The following is a 20,748-nucleotide window of genomic DNA, read 5'->3' as shown; positions in this document are numbered from 1 at the left end:
TGTAAATTTTTGGTGTATACATACCAGTATACCACTGAAACTGCTTGGGAATTTACCAGATAAAGTGGCTTTTCGAAAAAAAAAAAAAAAAAGACCTACTTCCTGGCCTGAGCACGCACAGTTTGTTCAGAGGAAACTGCATCGAAATAAGAGGAGCATTGTGTTAAGAGATTGGGATTTTACTGCTAGCTTGTTTCTGGGATTTAGGTCATTAGTTCTTTCTTCAATTGTCTGTTGGGGTTCATTAGAAAGCCACAGTACCATTTAGTTGCATGTAGTTGTCATTGATGACCTTTATGTGTTTTGCCCTGAGCTTCTTTCCCCTGCCTTTTGACGCATTTATGGAGGGGAGGTGTTTCTATGTGTGTGTGTGTGTGTGTGTGTGTGTGTGCATGTGCGTGTGCTATGAATGATGTGTGATGCACATAGTGTTTACATGAATGCATGTGAGAGCTGAAGGACAAAGAAAAGAGCCATTTAGATCCCCATCAGGTGAGTTAAGATGATGAGATCTGGCATTCATTCTGATTGTTTCTCAGACTGTACTGAGGTTATCATTCAGAGTCACATACTGCAGTCCTCTATAAGAACAAAGATTTGTGAAACTGAGAACGAGCGCGTCAAGGTTTATCTCATGTTCTTGGAAGTGCTCCAATGAAAAGCATTTAACCACATCTAATGGCCTTTCTCAGCTAATTAAGGCATGAGTTGTCATGGAAATAGTTTAGTTTGTTACAACATTTTCTAAATGTGAAGTTTTGGTCCATTACATTTGTTGTTATACTATGAAAAACAGAGTCGATGGAGCCTATCCCAGCCGACTTAGGGCGAAGGCAGGGGACACCCTGGACAGGTTGCCAGTCCATCCATCGCAGGGCCACACTTAGAGACAGACAACCAAGCACACTCACATTCACACCTACGGACAATTTAGAATCACCAATTAACCTCAACATGTTTTTGGACTGTGTGGGAGGAAGCCGGAGAACCCGGAGAGAACCCACGCTGCACAGGGAGAACATGCAAACTCCACGCAGAAAGATTCCGGTGCCCCCACTGGGACACAAACCGGCAACCTTCTTGCTGCGAGGCAACAGTGCTACCAACTGCACCACCTTGCACACGTGATCATTTTGCTTTAAAATGTAAACATTTTTGGTAAATAACAAACTATTTAAATAAATTGTTTCTGTACATTTTCTGATGCTCTTTGACACTAGGTTTTGCCACAGGGTGCTTATTGACTTTTGCAGAGCTTGAAACACTACGTTTGACACACTTGACCTCGGACTTGTTAATGGTGACTTCTGACTTGATTCCAGCCTTCGTAGCCAACACCTGAGATTTACTGATGACTTGCAAAACATGGGTTTTGACCCATTTCAGTCACCTGAAGAGGTTTGGTGAACAAAGTTTCTATCCTCCACTAGTTACTATCAGTAATATTAGAGTATTACAATAATTTGTAGTGTTATTGCCAATACATGTATGTGATGGAATTAACTCATTTTGTTTATGTGTAAAAATCAATTTTAGAACATCATTTATAGTTTTTCAGAGTTTTTGATCAAGGCTTTTTGGGAGAATAAGTTGATAATCAGCTAGCTTCAAAGAGGGCGCCTCTCCCCTTCTGTACCCCTGCTTCATGACGCTCCGGGCAGTCATGTGACCCAACCTGCTTCATTCCAGAAGCGTCAAGTTGCAGCAAAGCAGAAACCCGAAGCGCTCTGATCTCAACTTCAAAATAAAAGCATGACCCGCCTCTCAACCTAACAAGAAAAGATGCATGCAAAAATGTGGTCGTTGGTGGCTTCATATTTTTCTTTGCGACGATATTGTGTGTTTTTACATGTTTTGAGTGTCAGGGACATTTTAGTTAAGACAGTTCGGCTATGATACTTTTTTTTAAAAACTCATAACTGTAGCTTCATACCATGACACTCACAGGGCTGCAACTAATTTTGTTGCCATTCAAATGCACTTTAGGCATTTGAATTTAAGGTCAAAGCACGAGAAATGAGACCAAGATTTTAGCTTTTACTCTATTACATGCACATGGACTGCATAGTGGACTGTAGATTATTTTTTATTGAATTTCACTTCATCTACTGATATACACTGATCAGCCACAAAATCAAAACCACTGACAACTGAAATGAACAACATTGATCATATTTTGATCTTTGATTTGAATTCACATGGATGTTTCTTTGACAATATACCACCTAACTAAATAACAACTTTCCAACAGGACTGCACCCAACAACACCACAAAAACTGCTCAGGAATGACTTTAGGAACATGAAAAAGACTGTAAGGTGTTGGATTGGTGTCCATCTCACCAGACCCCTACCTGCCTGAGCACCTTGTGAGATGTTCTGGAGCAAGCCTGATGTGCAGATGGCCCACCCAGCAACCCACAGGATCCAGAGAACCAGCTGCTGACAGACACCATAGAGGCCCCATGTGTCTATGTCCTGGTGGATCAGAGCTATTTTGGCAGTAACAAGGGGACATACGGAAGTTTTGGCAGGTCGTTTTGATGTTGTAGCCGATCATTATCTGAGTCTTGCTTGATTTTTAAACTCATTAAAATTTACAAACATAAAATGACAGTAGGGCTGCAAGGTGGTACTGTTGCCTTGCAGCAAGAAGGTCGTTCTTTTCGGATTCTCTGGCTTCCTCTCACAAGGTCCAAAAACATGTTGAGGTTAACTGATTCTAAATTGTCCGCAGGTGTGATTTTGAGTGTGCTTGGTTGTCTGTCTCGAAGTGTAGCCCTGTGATAGACTGGCAACCTGTCCAGGGTGTCACCTGCCTTTGCCCTAAGTCACCTGGGATAGGCTCCAGCCCCCCCTAGTGACGATTAAGCAGTGTATAGATCATAGATGGATGGATGGAAAATGACAGTACTTTTAACACCTGGCTCATAGATTGCCACAATAATTGACTGAGAAATCAGATATAGCTGTCAGCTTTTACGAGCCGGCTATTTTGTTAATCAAGAAATCAATTTCAGTAATTTTTTAAAGATAACAAGTATAAATTTATCTGATTATGTTTTCTTAAATTTGAACATTTTTAGGTCTCTTTACTCTTCCATGACAGTAAACAGAACACCTTTGGGTTGTGACCAAACTGAACAAATAATGAAGCATCAAGTGTCGGCACTTGGATAAGATCATCAAGGCCTCTTCAGTCTTTAGAACAACAGTTTTTTTTTAACAGATCCATGATCAAGACCAATGGCTAAGGAAGATTGTGGCTTTGTAGTGGCAGCTATCACAACTTTGGATTAGATTTTCTCTTTCAGTTATTGATATTTTTGACTGATATATTGATATTTAAAAAAACAAAAACAACTCATGACATACATGTCTTCAGTGGTTTTTGATTGCTCTTAATTATCTTTAATATTTTTGTATTGTATGTTGATATTATTTTAGAAGTAGATTAGATTACATTAGGCACTGTATTGTCATTATTCTGCAGTGTGAGACAGCATCCATCCACTACCTATACACCGTTTATTCCTCACTAAGGTCGCGGGGGGGCTGGAGTCTATCCCAGCTGACTTAGGGCGAAGGCAGGGGACACCCTGGACAGGTAGCCAGTTGTGAGACAGCAATACAATGAAATTTCAAAGGCACTCCCTGAGTAAAACAAGTTTAACAGAAACAAAAAAAAGAAATCTGTAAAAGAAACTATATATATATCATTATTTTTAGTTAATTGTCAAATTGACTTTACTAGTCATCAGCTTATCCTGTCTTGCTTTTTGCACAGATTTTGACTACTGGTTAACATGTACAGAATTTTTGGTCCACTCAGATTATTTTAAATGATTGACAAATCATTTTTTAAACTTACTTTAATCTGGGAAAAAAACACAATGCACAATTTATTCAACAATACAAATATTCGTTTTACCCTGCCCTATGCACAGCCATTTGTATTTTGGGCATGAAGCCTTCATTGGTGGTTTATTGTGACAGTTACAACCAGAAGTTGAGTTCGTGGAAAACTTGACCACAGTTGGTCGTTCCCAGGGTTCCGTGAGAGCCGTTTGCCCCACCCCACCTCTTTAACGCTATCTATCTCAATGTACAATTCAGAGAGAAAAAGGGGGCAAAAATAATTCAGAGTAATACTGCAAAGAAACGATTCTCACCTCCCCGACCGGTTCTTCGGAGCTACCTCGGCCTGTCGGCGCTAAAAAGAACTGTCTCGCCGTCGGACCTGTGATTGAAAACACCGCGGTATGTTCATGTGTCATGCACATGTAACCATAATCTACCATACGGATTCAAAGGGAATACAAAAAGCTGAGAGACTTGACAGCGGGCTGTACCTGCGCCAAACGGAAAAATAACGGAGGATTTTCCACGAATATCACCTGGATATCGCGTTATAGTCAAGGACATCCAGCTGGCGAAAAAACGCCTTTGCTCGGCCGGAGAAGCTTTTCCGATGTGAGGATAGATACAAATTACGGAGAGAAAAAGGACAGAGAAGGGGCCTTTTTCTTGGGTCTGGTCAAACCCTCCAAAAAAAGCAAGCACCAGCATCTGTTGACGGGGGACGGGGAATCGTTTTGACATCGGCTAAAAGCAGGATATTATCGATAGGGTTGCTAACATCTGCGACGCCAACAAGCCTGCTGAGAAAAACGCGTATAATGTGACGGATTTGTGATAGAGAAAGAAGCCCCGGTGTAGCCTGATGATTCACATGCCGTCATTTTAAGAGGAAATATTTATTTTTTATTTTTATTTCTCCTTCCCACCCGCCCTCTAATGTGCTTTTGGCTAGGTGGAGAACGGATTCCAAACACCTCTTAAAAATAATAACCCGAAATTTATATTTAAAAGGTTTGGGGCAGAAAAGCAGAGGAGGGGGTTGTCGAGAAAAAAAAATAGGGCTTTGGTTTGTGAGTGGAAATGAATTGAATGGCAGTGGGAGACATCTGCCGAAGATGGGCTTCGGAGGAGACATTTGCTGAGAAATTTTAACATCAAAGCGTGATTTTTTTTTTCTTTTTGTTTGTTTGGGTGCGTGCGTGTGTGTGTGTGTGTGTGTGTGTGTGTGTGTGTGTGTTTTTCAAGAAACACCAGCGTTTGAATTGGAACCACCTTTAAGGAAACTGGACCACCGACATTCATTCCTGTGCAGCGAGAAGCTGGAAATTTCACATCCACTCTCATATCAATGTTGATGACTTCATTGCGGATTTACAGTGAAAAACACAGGAATCAAGCGTCTGAGAGGGCGGCATCGTTGCTCTGCTCCTTTTTCCTCACTGAACTCTTGCTGATAATTTGCCAGTAATTACCCACATCCATCCCCTTCTATATTGTGCCAAAGCCTGGTGGAGGCCAGCGACTACCAGACATCTGCTTCATCTGCATCTGGCCACATAAATGTCACCCATTTTGAGCCAGGTGTTCCTCTGTTGGGCCAGTCTAGGAATTTAGGATTGATTGTTCTTTATTTATTATTTTTTATTTCCCTCCCTCCCTCTTCTTGATCAACAACCCTCCTCCATCCTTTCCTCCCTTTCCTTACATCCACCCACCAACCACCCTGCCTCCCCCCTGAACCTATCACTGGGTTTTTGGGAAGATGGGCTGTTTGGGCAATAGTAAGACTGAAGACCAACGAAATGAGGAGAAGGCACAGAGGGAAGCCAACAAAAAGATAGAGAAGCAGCTCCAAAAAGACAAACAGATATACCGGGCGACTCACCGGCTACTACTATTAGGTAGGTTGTGTAAAATTTCTTATTCATGTATGTGTGTGAAGGCCTGAAGGTCCATTTTGTGCCCCCCAAACACAGTGTTTTCCCCTTTTTGTACAAATGTAGTAACCATTGTTTCAGATCGTACCTGTGAAAAAGTGTTTTACGACCACTTCCTCAGCCTGTAACAGTGAAGCATCAGCAAATGATGCAATGATATGATGTCACTACGCCACGGGTTCACAGTGTCTTGACATGGGATGGTTGAAAAAGCAGGCCCGTCTGCATTCATGGGTTATTATGGAGCCTGATTACGGAACTTGTGAGAGACAGGGGAACAGGCAGACACCACCATCTGTGCGAAGGCAGCACACGCATAGGCACCATGCAGATAGGCATTTTTGCATGGCTGTGTCTCAGCGCCACACATGTAAAACTTGGGATGTGTTTGTGTGGAACCTGGATGCCTTCACCTTGATTTATTAAAGCCTGTTTTTCAGACTCCACATTCACCCTTGCCTAATCCTCCTCACACCAGCCACTGTGGAAGTGAATATTCTCTAATCAGCCATTGAAAACTCTGCTATTTTAATTTTGATAAAGCTATTTTGGGCTTTATCATGTGGGCTTCCATGTCTTGATACACTGTGAACCTTCAGGCTAGCGTTAGTATCCTGCTAAACCTCTTGAAGAACGGAGTGCAAACTAGCATTACTATTAGGATTACTAGCTTCCCTTGAACGCCTTTCTCGCGCATTCTACTCTAATTGATCCGAGATTTGTGCGCTCACACTCTGGCTGTAAATAGCATGCTTGTAGCCTAGCTAGCTCCCAGCTAGGACACATTTAGGGCTGTTTAATCATGCCAGAATTATAGCAAAGAATATTTTGGCATTCTCAAAGAAAAAGAAATACACATTAAAAATACAGTATTTGTATATGTTTAAGGTTGATTCTTCCTCCCCTCGTCTCTGGTGCTGAGAGTCCTTTCCACATCTGGAAGCAGATGTGAAAGCACAGTGTAAAAATATTACATTGCAAGTCTCCTGCATCAACCTGCGCCTGAAGTGAAAGTACAGAAGCATCATCAGAAAAACGTATTCAAAGTATTAAAACAAAAGTACTTGTTCTGCAGAAAAGCTTAAGTAATAAGTTATTAGATGGTTAAGATTGATGCATTAGTGCACCTGTAGCATTTTACTGCTGCAGCTGGTTGGAGAGGGTCTGTATACCTTTATATTAAGTTAGGTTGTTTAGTTCGGTGGTTCCCAACATAGATTTCAGGGCATCTAGAGTGGGTCACAGGATAAATGAAGAAAAAAATTAATTATTATTTAAATGAGAAGTTTCTAAGGGAAATGTCTCTTTTGGAGGAACTGCTTTTGTAAAAGGTTGTAACCCAGAACGAGTGGGAACCACTGGCTTAATGTTTAACAGGGTTATATGTTATGAGTGTATCGTAGCTTTTTAAAAATGCAAATCTGCAACACAAGCCATAAGTACATTTGTAAAACATTTATGGTAAAGTGAAAAACTTATTTTTCACCCTTGAATGTAGTGTAGTTTCGCAGAGTACAAGTAAAATGGAACATTAAAATGGAAATCCACACTTAAAATAAATGTTTCTTGGTACTTAAATATAGTATTTGAGAAAATCTCTCCACCATTGATAGAAACATTGAAAGATTTCAGCCTCACTTGGCTCTTTGATTGGATATATTGAGGTCTCACCATCTTGAGCAAAATTGTTTCTGTGTAACGTAAAGCACAGCAAGTAGTGAAAGTTTGTGAGTTAAGAAAGTGTCTGTGCTGCCTAGGACAGGACCTCTGTATGTACTGAAATCAATGAGATATACAACACACTTGAGTGTTGTGACTCTTTGTCAACTGCAGCTGGCTGGATTTTCCAGCAGAACGCCAAAATGCTTAACCTGCGTCCTTCGCTGATTTATCCTGGATGTTTTGGTTGTTGCCTTTGATGAAGGTTTGTACCACTTAAATAAACCCTTCCCTGACTTCTTTTAACCGCTTTCTTTGCTTTCAGGGGCCGGTGAATCTGGGAAAAGTACAATAGTCAAACAGATGCGAATATTGCACGTTAATGGCTTCAACGCAGAGTAAGTGTCGTCGGCTTCCCTCTTGCTTTATTCTATATTTCCACACACCTTCAGCACATTTGAATAATTAAATACGCACAGACGGTTTTGGTGGGTTTACTTGCAGAATATAAATGATACTGAGATATTTGCTGACCAAAGGTCCTAATGCTGTTTTATGGAGGACTAATGGTGCATTAAGGAGATACAAATGTTAGGAAATACTTTTGGCCATACTGATGTCATGCAGGTGGAGGTTTAAAAAAAAAAAAAAAAAGGAAAAAAAAAAAAAAGTTTAAAAAAACATTAAAGATATCATTTGTGAAAGCAGCATGAAGAGGAACTGGATTCAAAACTCAAGTGTAACTGCATTTGTGAGGAAATCAATCCATCCATCCATTTTCTATACACCGCTTAATCCTCATTAGGGTCGTGGGGGGCTGGAGCCTATCCCAGCCGACTTAGGGTGAAGGCAGGGGACACCCTGGACAGGTCACCAGTATTTGTGAGGAAATGCTTGTTATATTTAAGTTTGAAATAGTTTAATTTTACTGTTGTGTGACTTATAAAGCATTATGAAAGCGTTATTGCACCACTGATGAAACAATGAGTCGATTAATCTGCTAGTCAGTCAGCAGAAAACTGCAAGAGAAAATGCCCCAAATTCTTTGTTTTCAGATTTTTAAAACATGATTAGTGGCTGTTTTCTGCATTTTTATATAATCTTTACTCAGTTTATGTCTTGGTAGACTACTTTTCTGTGGGTTTTAAACTGTTGGTTTGACTAAACAACAACATTTGATGGCATTGTCTTTGGCTCGTGATGAGCTTTTTTTTCAGTATTTTCAGACTGAAGACTAATTGATCATTGGGGAAAATGATCAGCAGATTTATCAATAATGAAATTCCTGTTATAATCATGAAGTCTCTGTCAGTACTTTAGCCTCAGCTTCATTGCATTCTTTAAAAAAAAAATTCCACCAGCTATAATGTCACAATAAAAGTAAATCCCCTAAAATGATTCCCTACATACAGCTAAATTGTGTGTTATTGGTTGTGTAACTGTAATATGTTTGTCTTCACTAAGAAAATATTTGATTTTAATTCCTAACACTCACTGGCCTGAATATCTTTCAAGTGAAAATTCTGCCCCTGTATTATAAAAGGCATCGACCCCGATGGCACAACTTTTGGAAACACAAAAACCTCATAATTCAAATAGTATAATCTTTTTTAAGATACCAAAACCACAGCAGCAGCAAAAGTTCCTTCCTCCATTGTAACAAGACTGCGCAAACACAAAAAAGCAGCAAAGGTAGATTCATATCTTTTTTACCTTCTGTCTGTAGGGGCACATTGTTGAATCACTATTTGCTGGACAGTTTTTGTATCATAAGAGGGCAATGAAGAAATTTTGTGGCCTATTTATTAATTTTTAAAATACAGGGTGAATGTTTTTAGTTTTATCAATAAGACAAGTCAAAATGGGGCTGCAAGGTGGCGCAGTTGGTAGCACTGTTGCCTCGCAGCAAGAAGGTTGCCGGTTCGCGTCCTGGTGGGGGCACCGGAATCTTTCTGCGTGGAGTCTCCATGTTCTCCCTGTGCAGCGTGGGTTCTCCGGCTTCCTCCCACAAGGTCCAAAAACATGTTGAGGTTAATTGGTGATTCTAAATTGTCCGTAGGTGTGAATGTGAGTGTGCTTGGTTGTCTGTCTCTAAGTGTGGCCCTGTGATGGACTGGCGACCTGTCCAGGGTGTCCCCTGCCTTCGCCCTAAGTCAGCTGGGTTAGGTTCCAGCCCCCCCGCGACCCTAGTGAGGATTAAGCGATGTATAGATAATGGATGGATGGACAAGTCAGAATAAATTTCTTGATGAGGGTTTTCGTATTGCTTCAAACTGATATCCTGGCTAATGTGCAAATATTTATTTTTTTCGGTTTCCGCTGGCATTGAGGGATGAGCTCATGTCGCTGTCACCAAATTGTCCAATTTGGTTGAGAGGAAAATAAAGTTGAATGTTTAAGGCAGATGTTTGTGACATTGGGAGTGGAGTAAATACTCAAAAGTTGCGTGCAGTGATATTTGCATGATACAGGAAGAACGCTCAGGTTTTCATGGAAATATCACTGCACGCAAGTGTTTTCAACCATACTCACTCTTGTGAATTTCCTAAAACTTAATCCAAAGTTGATGCAATGGAAACAAAAGTCACATTTTTCTATTCTTGATTATTTGTTTCCTAGAAAGGGGTGTTGTGGGTAGGAGCATCATCATGTGCTTATTTTTGGGTCACGTTAAACAGATGCTCTTCACAGACCCAGACGCTCTGGTACACTGACATATCCACAGTCAGCTGTGACTCTCCAGCCTGCGTTTAGTTCCTGTGTTTGTTTCACCCTTTGGGCCTCGTTTTGGTTTTTCCTCTGGGTTCGGGGCAGTGCCAGTCAGTGCAAGGTGCTGGGAGGATGATGATGGTGAGTGACACGGTAATATAAGAGAGGAATAAGAGGAAGGGAGGAAACACAAGTGAGCAGGGCAGTACAGCTGAGGTGAGAAGAGACTGGTATGGTAGTTCATTTCAAAGTGGGTGTTCTGTTTTTTTGCAGAGGTCCCAGTGTGAGGAATGTAGTCTTTGTCTTCTTGGCTGTACTTCACTCGATCTGACTGAGATAAAGGGACTGAGAGGCCGAGAGGGAGGCAGGCTAAATTTAAACCTCTCCACCTTTTGAAGCAACAGTCACATTCATGATGTTCCTGAGCTTTTTTGTTTTGATAATCACATCTTTTTAAGTGGGATCACCAGTTCTCCTAAGTCAGACAAGTTAGCACAGTTTAGTCAGTACTAATACACATAAAGACTTTATCCCAGTGACTTCATTTCCAGTGCACAACTTGGAGCATCTCTGTAGAGAATAGAAATTTATTTCTGCATTCTCCTTTGGTTGAAAATGTCATGTAATGAAAATTGTCCAAGATTATATCTTTACATTGCCTGCTTTGTCTGACTAAAAGCCCCAAATCCAAAATTGAACATTTTATGATTCAGTGTGACAGCTCTAACAGTTTTTTTCTTCCAAGATGAGGACAGTTAATAACAATTTTTAATAATTCTAGGAAAATACAGATTTCAGAAACAAAGTAAATAGTGTTCCGATTTGTATTCTTTTTTTAAACTAAAAGCACCTTGAAAGCAGCAAATACATTACATGTATTTAGCATTTTCTCTGAAATGACTGAGATGAATACTTGTTTACTCAATTTATTGCCATTTAATGTATTTATATTCTGCCTTACTGTTTAAGGATTTATTGGCTAATCATTTTATCAGTTGTCTGAAATTGTCCTTCCAAAAGAGTTTCAGGTCCAGTCTCATAATTTTACATATTTACATTTTTTTTTGTCCTTAAAATAGTGAGCATCACATCAGACACTGTTGATTAAAAAAGTATCTCACACACTAAAATAAGAACCGCATGAATTTAACACAACCTTTTTTTCATTAGCTACTTTATCTTGTTCAAATGATTCGGTTTATAAACTTAAATTATGGATATGATGTTAACCAAAGTAAATTGGTAGCTGTTAATTGGCAACAAGTGATACGACCAACTGCCAGCAAAGCTTCATGTCATTTTAAAGTGTGAAAATGCAGGAAGCTGCTTTCTGGATGTGCTGTACCCCTTTATGTCTTTGCTAATGTGTATAGAGAGAGGAGATATAACGGGTTTGTTTGTGAACTTTGTCATCCTGGTTTCAGAACACATCAGTCAACGACGTGACCAACTCATTTTTCAGATTCACAAACTGTATTTTTGCACTTGAATGCATTCAAATGCTTGCAGGTTGTAGCTAACCACAGCAGCAACATTTTCTAGGTCGATGTGGCCAACATAGAGAAGAATACAATAATGAATGCATCATAATATTTTAGCCTATCCGATCTGCTCGGCTAACAACATCTGTAGTTTTACTGAACTCTCATTTTTGACTGGACATAACAGATGAACAATACAAAAATACTGTACGATGTCAGGATGCAACACCAAATATCTGCCAAGATTTCCACTTAAGAAAGAAAAAAAAAAAAGATCTGGCCTAGCTGTAAAGACTAAGGGATATAATTTTCTAGCCTTATAATCATTTTCTTTCACCTTAGTTTTCAGTTTCACGTTTTATTCATGTTGGTAATCTAGTGTTTCAAGTGTTTGTTTTTTTCCCCGGTAGCTGGTCACATATCCGTTAACATGAAAGGTTCAGTAACTATTAGTAGGAACAGTTACGGGAATTTTTTCATCTCATTTAAAAAATATGCAGGTATACAGTTAGTGTGATAAATTCTGTCAGTAGACTTGCGACAATTTGTGCAGCTCTTTTAGTTTTGAAGCTCTGGAGAAACAGCTGGCAGGCCTGGTCTGGAACAAGATTGATGTTTATTTAAACATGCAAGACTTTTTTGTTTTTAATTTCTCAAAAGTTTAAAATATCCGTCAAAAACAGCAGAAGTCATCCCAGAAATATTTTACATGATAAATATTGAGATATTAGTTTAAAAATTTAAGTTATTTCCCTTTGTCAGCATCACCCAGTAACAATAGATGACTAAAATGCTCACTAACACTGAGAGTGTCCATATAGGAATTATAAAAGGCATTTCAAAGCTGAAACTCTGTGTCGTCCTCCACAGCATTCTTAGTTAGGGTGAAGTTTCGATTACAGCAGCATGCTGTGATGCTGATAGTGTTTTTTCACCAAAGTCACTTTAGAACGGACACATTTATTTTCATTTGATATATGTCTCTGCTTTTAATTCGAAACCTTCTCAACATGAGCAGTGCAGGCTTAATTTTAGGGCTGAAGTGCTCAGTAGCCTGTGGTTCTGACATTTGTGGAATTTCAGTATCAAATCTGAATTTCGACAGTCGAACTTTTGTCTTTTGTCAGGACATTTGAAAGAGTTTAACACTTGCACTGGCAGACCTGGTTTCTGAAAGACCCATGTGACGTTAAAGCTTACCTGCTGGTATCAATGGAGCCCACAGATTGCACAAACTGCCACGCTGTGTGGTGATGCTGAAATTCTGTTTGTCTTTGCAGCAACAAAAAGACAAAAAATGGAGCATATCACTGCATTTGCTAATACTTTGGATTCCACTCGGTGCTCACGATAGGTAAAAACTGGGTTTATAAACTCCTTAAAATGTACAATAATACTCCTCCACAGCACAGCACCGCTCTGCTCTTTAATTAATGCCATTGTCAAAATTGAGACAAGTTCTGCTGTTCTCATTTGGTATCAGCAAGTACACAAAATTCAGGAGCTGCACTTGGTCAGCAATGTAAAAGTATCTGTGCATCTGGAGGAGACATAATACTGATGTCAGATATAAAGATATACAGAGAGATCCTGGAGAAGTTTGTTACGCAGCACATTCCCACTGAAACCTCCTTGCATTTACACAAAAGACACAAAACGTCTCTTTACAGTTATTTTGGAATATTTACTGTTTTTGACACTGTTTCTTTGGTAGTAAAAAAAGAAAAACTGCCCTGTTGTGCAATTGTCTGTATTTGGATTTAAAGTTGGAATCTTTCCACTTCACCTAGAAAAAAACGTTTTGTCTTCTGTCTTTTGGAAATAATCTACTTTTTTAATAGGCGAAGTGAATAATTCTTCTAACTCACTGTATCCCTTCATGGCTCAAGCTGATAAAGCTCATTTCATGTAAGGAAAAAAAGTCACACTAACTGTTGTTATCTGTGTTCTTCACAGGGAGAAAAAACAGAAAATTCATGATATTAAAAACAACATTAAAGAAGCTATAGAGGTAAGAAGGTGATCTTTTGACCTATTTTAAAGATAGTCTTGTTTGTAATGTTTTTCTGACATGGTAGCAGCCGCTTTAAATAGAATTGGTCATTTTCAGGCTAAAAAAAGGAGAGAAAAAAAACCCACACAAATTGTGTGTGTGTCGTAATGTCCTGTCAGAATTCATTTAACCTTTATAGAAGTGATAGCATTAAAGTCAAAGTAATGATAAGTAATTACCTGGTGACTGTTTTCTTACTTCAACATGAACACACGACACAATGCTCTTTAGGTAAAGCAGCTTTGGGTCAGTGTAAACATACATACTTTTTTCTTCCTGTGGTCTCTCCATCCAGACGATTGTGGCTGCCATGACTACACTCACACCTCCTTGCCAGTTAGCTTGTCCTGCAAACCAATCCCGGATCGATTATGTCCTGAACCAAGCAAACCAGAAGGATTTTGAGTTTCCTTCGGTAAGTCACACCTCGCTTCCTTAAGATATGCTGACTCTTCAGTAGCAGTTTGCTTTGAGTTGCAACATGTATTCTATACCAAACACCACAAAGGTCCTTTTTAAAAGAAGTACTACGTACTCTCACCAGAGACATTTCATAATGAATCATCCTACAGCCGAAGCTAAACTTGTGGCACATCTTTAAATGTAATTCTGCTAATTGCTCCAACAGTTTGTGGACAATAATTCAATGAATTTTTAAAAGATGATATTGGGATACTGATACCAGCAGTTACCTATGTGTTGTATTTATTTTTGATTTAATTAAGGTGAAGCAGTCAAGTAATTGACAAGCCAGTAAACAGAAAATAATTTGAAACAATTTCGATAATCAATTAATCATTTAGATACATTTAAGTCTTTTAAATTAATTTTTTTCATTTCTTTTTTATTTTATACAATAAACAATTATAAGTGTAAATAATCAGCAGAATAATTGTAAATAAGATACATACAGATATGCATTTAATTTAACTTTTTATTATATCAACCTGATAAGGTAAATCTATTTTTTCATACTGTTAGCTATCCAATAGGTATTTTGTTCAGTGTTTGGTTGTACAATTGATCCTAAAATCTTGCCGTAATGCGTATAAATGCCACTTTAGTTTCTAATGTAGCCTGCTGAATCCTGCAGGTGCCTTGACTAGTTTCGTTGTAGGTGAGTAAGGCGCTTCCCACGGCAGCCTTTATGGGCCTGCCTGCTGTGTTTGCGCCGTGATTCAGTAATTAGCAGGTGTGCTTCTGCTTGGGAGGCAGTCAATTGAATGAGCCTCTCACCTGAGAGATCCACACTGCCTATTAACACTGATTGTCTGTAATAAACCTAAATGTGTCTAGAGAGACGTGTCCTCCAGAAACACGGAGGCTTGGAGGGATTCCCCCTGAGCTGCAGTCTGCTCCCGGCGGCCTGTTAGGGAGCGGCTGTAGGTCCCACGGCTGGACCAGATATTTATTTATTAATTAATTTGTTTATTTGATTTGATTTATTTGATTTCATTCCATTTATGATTAAACTTTTAGATTAAACAGAAATGATCAGTCGAACAGTCAATTACTTAAAAAAATACTCAATCATTTAACTTTTTACTTTGAAGTAAAAATGCAACAAATCTGGTTCCAGGTTCTTCAATATGAGAGTTTGCTGCTTTTCTTTGTTTTACATAATTGTAAATTGAATAGCTCTGGTGTTAAAGTCACTTTTTGATCAAAACAAGACATTGATATACACAGGATCATGTTTGCTTTAGGAAACTGCCATTTTAACAGTTTTTTTCTGTTTTTTTTTTTTTTTTTTTTAAAACATTTTGTCGACAACAAATCAAGAAAAGACAATCAAAAATTTAATTGATAATAAAAATTATCTTTAGTTGCAGTTTCACTTTTCAAAAGTAAAACAGGCATTTTCAGCATTTCAACAAAATACAGTGTGCTTAGCGCTTAAACAAATGTATTGCAGAGAATTTTTTTAACTTCTTTTAATCAAGCCTGTCACTTATGTATTCTAGTTAAGATCAAAAAGGTTTTCAATATGTTGTCTGAGTTCCAGAAAAAAATTAAAGAAATGCAGCATATTTAGAATTTTTTACTTGATGAAACAGTCAAGAATACTTTATATACTTGTTTACTTTATACATTTAGAGAATAATGTTCAGTTTTAATTAAGCATTTCTTTTTATTTATTACAGTGTCACGTTACTTCAGTTGTTAGGTTGAATTTCAGTTGTTTTCTGTCAGGGGAACAGCTACGTAGAGGAAGAACACTGTCTTCCCTGTGTTTTTTCAGCACAACAGCCGCTGCGTTTAAACCGGTCATTTCTGTCGTGTACATTTATCATTTACAGTTGCGTTTCCACTGAAGAGTGAGCATATTTGTGTGTAAGCAAAAGGAAGTCTCCTGATATTGTCTTTGTTGCGTCATGGCAAATTTATTATGTGGGCCTATCTCGAGCTGACCCTTCCCTCGGTCTGTCAGTCCAACACTAGACTTCCACTGCAGAACTGCCAGGTCTCGATGGAGGCAAAGACCGGCACTCGTAGGCTCTTTGGGCGTGGAGGATTAGAGCAGGTACAAACATGGTGATAATGTTGCTGTCGAAATGTTATTTTAAAGAATGACTGCAGCACAGTGATTGCTGGTGACTTAAAGCAGTGTTGAAAGAACCAGCAAAAAATTGAGCGTAGTTACGGCCAATCTACCTTCTGAATGTGTGGTTGAGCGAAGCGAATAGATTAGAAAGCTATCTGATAGGCCCAGTTTTTCCTCCTCCTCCTCCTCAGCTGCCTACTCCTCCTCTTCCCGCTCCCCCTCGCCTGGCCTTAGGGCCTACTGGAAACCAGTTGGACTGGTTGACTCTGCCTTCAGCAGGGGAGGAAGAGAGAGAGAGAGAGAGACAATAAGTGCTGGGCCTGTGTTGAATAGCCGTAGTCTTTTCTTGATTTCCTTTGGAGCTTTATGTCCAATCAATAACTCAGGGTTGTTATTCAACAAAAGTCATTTTCGTCTCTGAAATCTTAGTAATACAATGAACCACGCCGTTATGCATCCCTGACCGTATTTACTCTGGCCCTTTTATACTTTGTATTCTGATTGTTTCCCACCTGTGCTCAGTCTTTTTGCCTCACAGGACTTTACCTGCAACACACAGAACACTCTATCCTTAAAGTCCTCTATTTTCTAAAAATTCTTTGATGGTAAAAGAGGCAGAAAGTCTAGCAAAAACAACAGAGGACAGATCTCTCTTCCAGGATAGTCTTGAAAGTCCAGTTAATTGTAGAGAAGATGTAGGTATTTCTTAAAAGTCTAAAAAGGTTAAAAAGACTGAGATGTGTCAAAAAAAAGCAAAAATTAACACACAGGATAAGTGATATCATAGCTGTGCTGTGTTAGCTGGTAGATAAGTCAGAATCCTTTTCCTTAGTTTAATTCTATAAGTACAGTTTAATTCTAAGTAAATCATATAACTCTACAGCACTTTACACAGGATCTCAAAGTAGGTCTGTCCTCAGGTCACAGCCATTCGTGTTCTTAAAATGAAAACTCTGCACACAGCTGGGTACTATAAAAGGCATCATGAAATGGCTTTTCTTTTGTGTCACACCCGTCTGAATTTTACATGTAGACATGAATAAACTTTAAGATGGGAAAACCTTTCTTCATCAATTGAAGAGATTATAAAGAGGAAAAATCTAGAACAATCTGAAGTTCCTGAAAATCCACCACATGCTCCATATCTTTATTATCCATTTTGCCAGAAAGTTAAAAGGAGAGAATACACGTGTGAATCTGTGGTCACTCACTCACTCACTCACTCACTCACTCACTCACTCACTCACTCACTCACTCACTCACTCACTCACTCACTCACTCACTCACTCACTCACTCANACTCACTCACTCACTCACTCACTCACTCACTCACTCACTCACTCACTCACTCACTCACTCACTCACTCACTCACTCACTCACTCACTCACTCACTTGCTTTTCAATAAAACTGATAACTTGATAGCTGATAACTTGATCAACAGGTAGACAAAATAAACAATCATCAAAAGGTTAATTAATTGCTTCATTTTTTATACAAAGAGTTCACAGCATTCACTGCTTTTTATTTGTTCCAGATTTCATGATTGTAATCAAAATATCTTTCAGCTGTTGGCTGGACAAAACAAACAATATCAAGATGTCACTTTTGGATTATATGACATTTTACAGACAATAATGAAATTATTTATTTAGTAGAAACCCTGGGAACTTGTTTATGAGTTTTGTGTCTCTTGGTTTTGGATTTTTTTTGTGCATTTTTCAGTTGAATAGCTCATGAGAAAACGTTTGTGGCTTTTTAAAGTTATACATAAAGTTGTTGGACTCTTTTTTTTTTGTCGCAGAGAATTAATTTTCTTTTGTTACTTTGAGAGGTGTCTGCTGCAACTTTTTTTTCTGCTGTTGTATTTATTTTTAAAAGCTATGGTTAATGATAACCAGAGCTGCAACTGACTACTATTTTCATCTCTATTCATATGAGAGTTGTTTTCAGTAATTACCAAGTTTAGAAAAGATCTGAAACCCTCAATGCAAACTCCTAGACCCCAATGTGACGTTGCCAAATTACTTTTTTTTACCTGGTCAAGAGAACCAAAAACCAAAAATACATTACAATTACAGTCATGTCAAAACTCACCATACCAAAATTGTTGTTAATTATTATTTTACGTTAATTGATAGTTTTAAATATTTTCTAAAATTTGTTTCTGACGTACATTTACTTTCGTCTCTTGAGTCTATATATTAAAGCACAAACTTTTAATCAGCATTTTTAGGAGGCTGCTTACTTGTAGCTAGTAATTAGCTCTTAAGTAGAGAAGAGATGCAGCAAAGCAAACAACAGAACATCCTAAGTTATCAAAGTCAGTTTTTTTCCTACCAAAAACATAAAATGATCAATCTATAAAGTGTAAGACCAGTTAGTTCTTAACTGTCTTCCTGCCAGAGTGACACCATAATGTCGCCCCGCTGCTACCAGGGTGAAAAAGTGACAACCCAGCTGGTTTGCGTCCTTGATTTTACCCCATGCCCTCCTCCTACAGCCACTGCCATTGATCTCTTCCAGGTGTGACAACTGTCTGTAATCCTGGGTGCCTGTTAACAACCCTGTTAAATCACCTCCGATCTTTTTGAGCCATCTGACCAAACCATGTGAGTGTAGCAGCTGTAAGAATTGCTCATGAAAAAAAAAGAAAGAGGTCTATGGTACAACAGTGAAAATTCACCGTGGTGTCTGAGGACGTTAACACCCTTGCAGTGACGTGTGTTTAACCTGCGCCAGGGATCTATCTATCTGCAGAGCCGCCTTCTCAATCAGAGTCTGATGTGGCTTGATTTTTGCATGAATGGACTGCATGTGTGGACTGTCATCGCCAGTAATCTGGTGGAGATGTTTGAGTACCACAATGATCACAATAGAAAAATGGCAAGAAGGGTTGATACCTCAGAGTAGAGATAACATCCATTTTTTATGACGTCAGATGCAACAGGGACGTGTGTGGAAACACTGGAGCAGACTTGTGAGAATGCAGGTTTGACCAGTGTCCAACATTTCAATATGAAGGAATACAACACAAGCTGAACTTGCATTGCCAAACCTTTGTCACTGTCAAAACTAAGAGTTATCGGTCTAGTTAAGGCAGTAGGGGACAACCTTACCCAGTAGGTAAAGAGGCTTGGTAAATGTTGTGCCTCCCGCTTATTTCTTTTATTTTGTCTGCACTGAGTGGGAATGGCAGCTCTCTCTACTCCATCCCATTTTTGTCATGAATAAAAGCAGTCACAGTTTTGTCATTACAGTCAGACACAGTGCTAAATCAACAAAGTGCAGAGGGCTCCGGCAGCATCCCTGTGGTCCGCCAGATTAAATAAGACACACAGATATTTTAGGCAGAGCTTACATCGATAAAGCAAAGTAGTCCGACACACTAATGGTGTTTCTTCCTGGAAAGTTTAAGAGCAGAAACGGAGTCAACTGCCTTCAAATTGTACTTTGGACCCCTCCTTTGCTTCTGATTCATTTCTTTCACTCATCACAGGCGGTTACTGTGAGGAAGTAAATTGATGGGTATCAGCGGCGTCAGTAATTATCAGCGTTACTCCAGTTTGACAACTTTATGTTGTGGTTAAAACAAAAACATGACAAACAACACTGCAAGGTATAAATTAACATCGAGTGTCACCTCAGCCATCATATCCAGTTTGTCAGACCTGTTTGAGAGTTAAACAAGAGTTAAAATCTTGCTTACTCTCAGCTAAAATTATTTTTAGGAGTTAGCGGTTTAATCCAATGGCTCATAATGGCTTATTTGTGCTTAGCTGCATCGTATGCGACCAAATGAAGATTGTCGTGAAGAGATAGTCACAGCTAAGCCTTGTGTGAGTACAAAGATCTCCGTTTCTTCATGAACTCTGTGAACTCTTCTGTTTCCTGCCTCTGTCAGAGTCGGCTCATGTGCTGCTCCTCTCCAAGCCGGCCTTCAACTCCAAACTAAGTTAGGGAACGTCATTGCCTCCCTCCATCTGTCCTCAAACGCTTTCACCCATCGTGACCCAAGAAAGAAATACAGTTGTAAGGCGAGGACTCAGGCTTGTCCAAAAATACCAAGTAGCCCCAACTTTTTTTTATATAAAACCGTCCGCTGATGTACAGATCATGAGTTGCTTGCTGCATTTAGCACAGTTTCTTTATTCTCATCTCGTTTGGGGTATAACACATTAGGCTCTGTATCGTTTTTTGTTTTTTTTTCATAATCTGCTGATTGTTTTCTATTATTATGAAAAACGGGAAATATCTTTACTTGTCTTGTTTTGTCCAGCAAACAGCCTAAAACCCAATGATTACTATTTTATTATTATTATTATTATTATTATTATTATTATTATTATTATTATTATTATTATTATTATTATTACCATCATGTTATGATCAAATAAAAGCAACAAATTCTCACATTTTTCTTCAATAATGATTATTCTGTTATAAGAAATCAATCTGTAAATAAAGCAATTATTGCTGCTCAAACTCTTTTCTCTTATTAGAAA

General features: G+C 38.8%; 1 protein-coding gene across 1 annotated transcript in view; it reads left to right on the top strand.

Annotated features, from left to right (window-relative positions):
- The first annotated feature begins 4,081 nt into the window (after positions 1-4,081).
- The window catches only part of LOC103355891 (guanine nucleotide-binding protein G(s) subunit alpha-like), a 38,626-nt gene continuing 21,959 nt past the window's right edge, over positions 4,082-20,748 (top strand). The window contains exons 1-4 of the mRNA XM_008279841.1: positions 4,082-5,761; positions 7,782-7,854; positions 13,603-13,657; positions 13,995-14,114. Coding sequence (XP_008278063.1) covers positions 5,623-5,761; positions 7,782-7,854; positions 13,603-13,657; positions 13,995-14,114 — 387 coding nt within the window. The 5' untranslated portion in view covers positions 4,082-5,622. The remainder of the gene's footprint in view (positions 5,762-7,781; positions 7,855-13,602; positions 13,658-13,994; positions 14,115-20,748) is intronic.

The sequence above is a fragment of the Stegastes partitus genome, unplaced genomic scaffold, assembly GCF_000690725.1.
Source record: "Stegastes partitus isolate 25-593 unplaced genomic scaffold, Stegastes_partitus-1.0.2 Scaffold171, whole genome shotgun sequence".
NCBI classification, from domain to species: domain Eukaryota; kingdom Metazoa; phylum Chordata; class Actinopteri; family Pomacentridae; genus Stegastes; species Stegastes partitus.
Note: the sequence above shows the minus strand (reverse complement) of the source record. Positions and strands in the feature narration are given on the sequence as shown.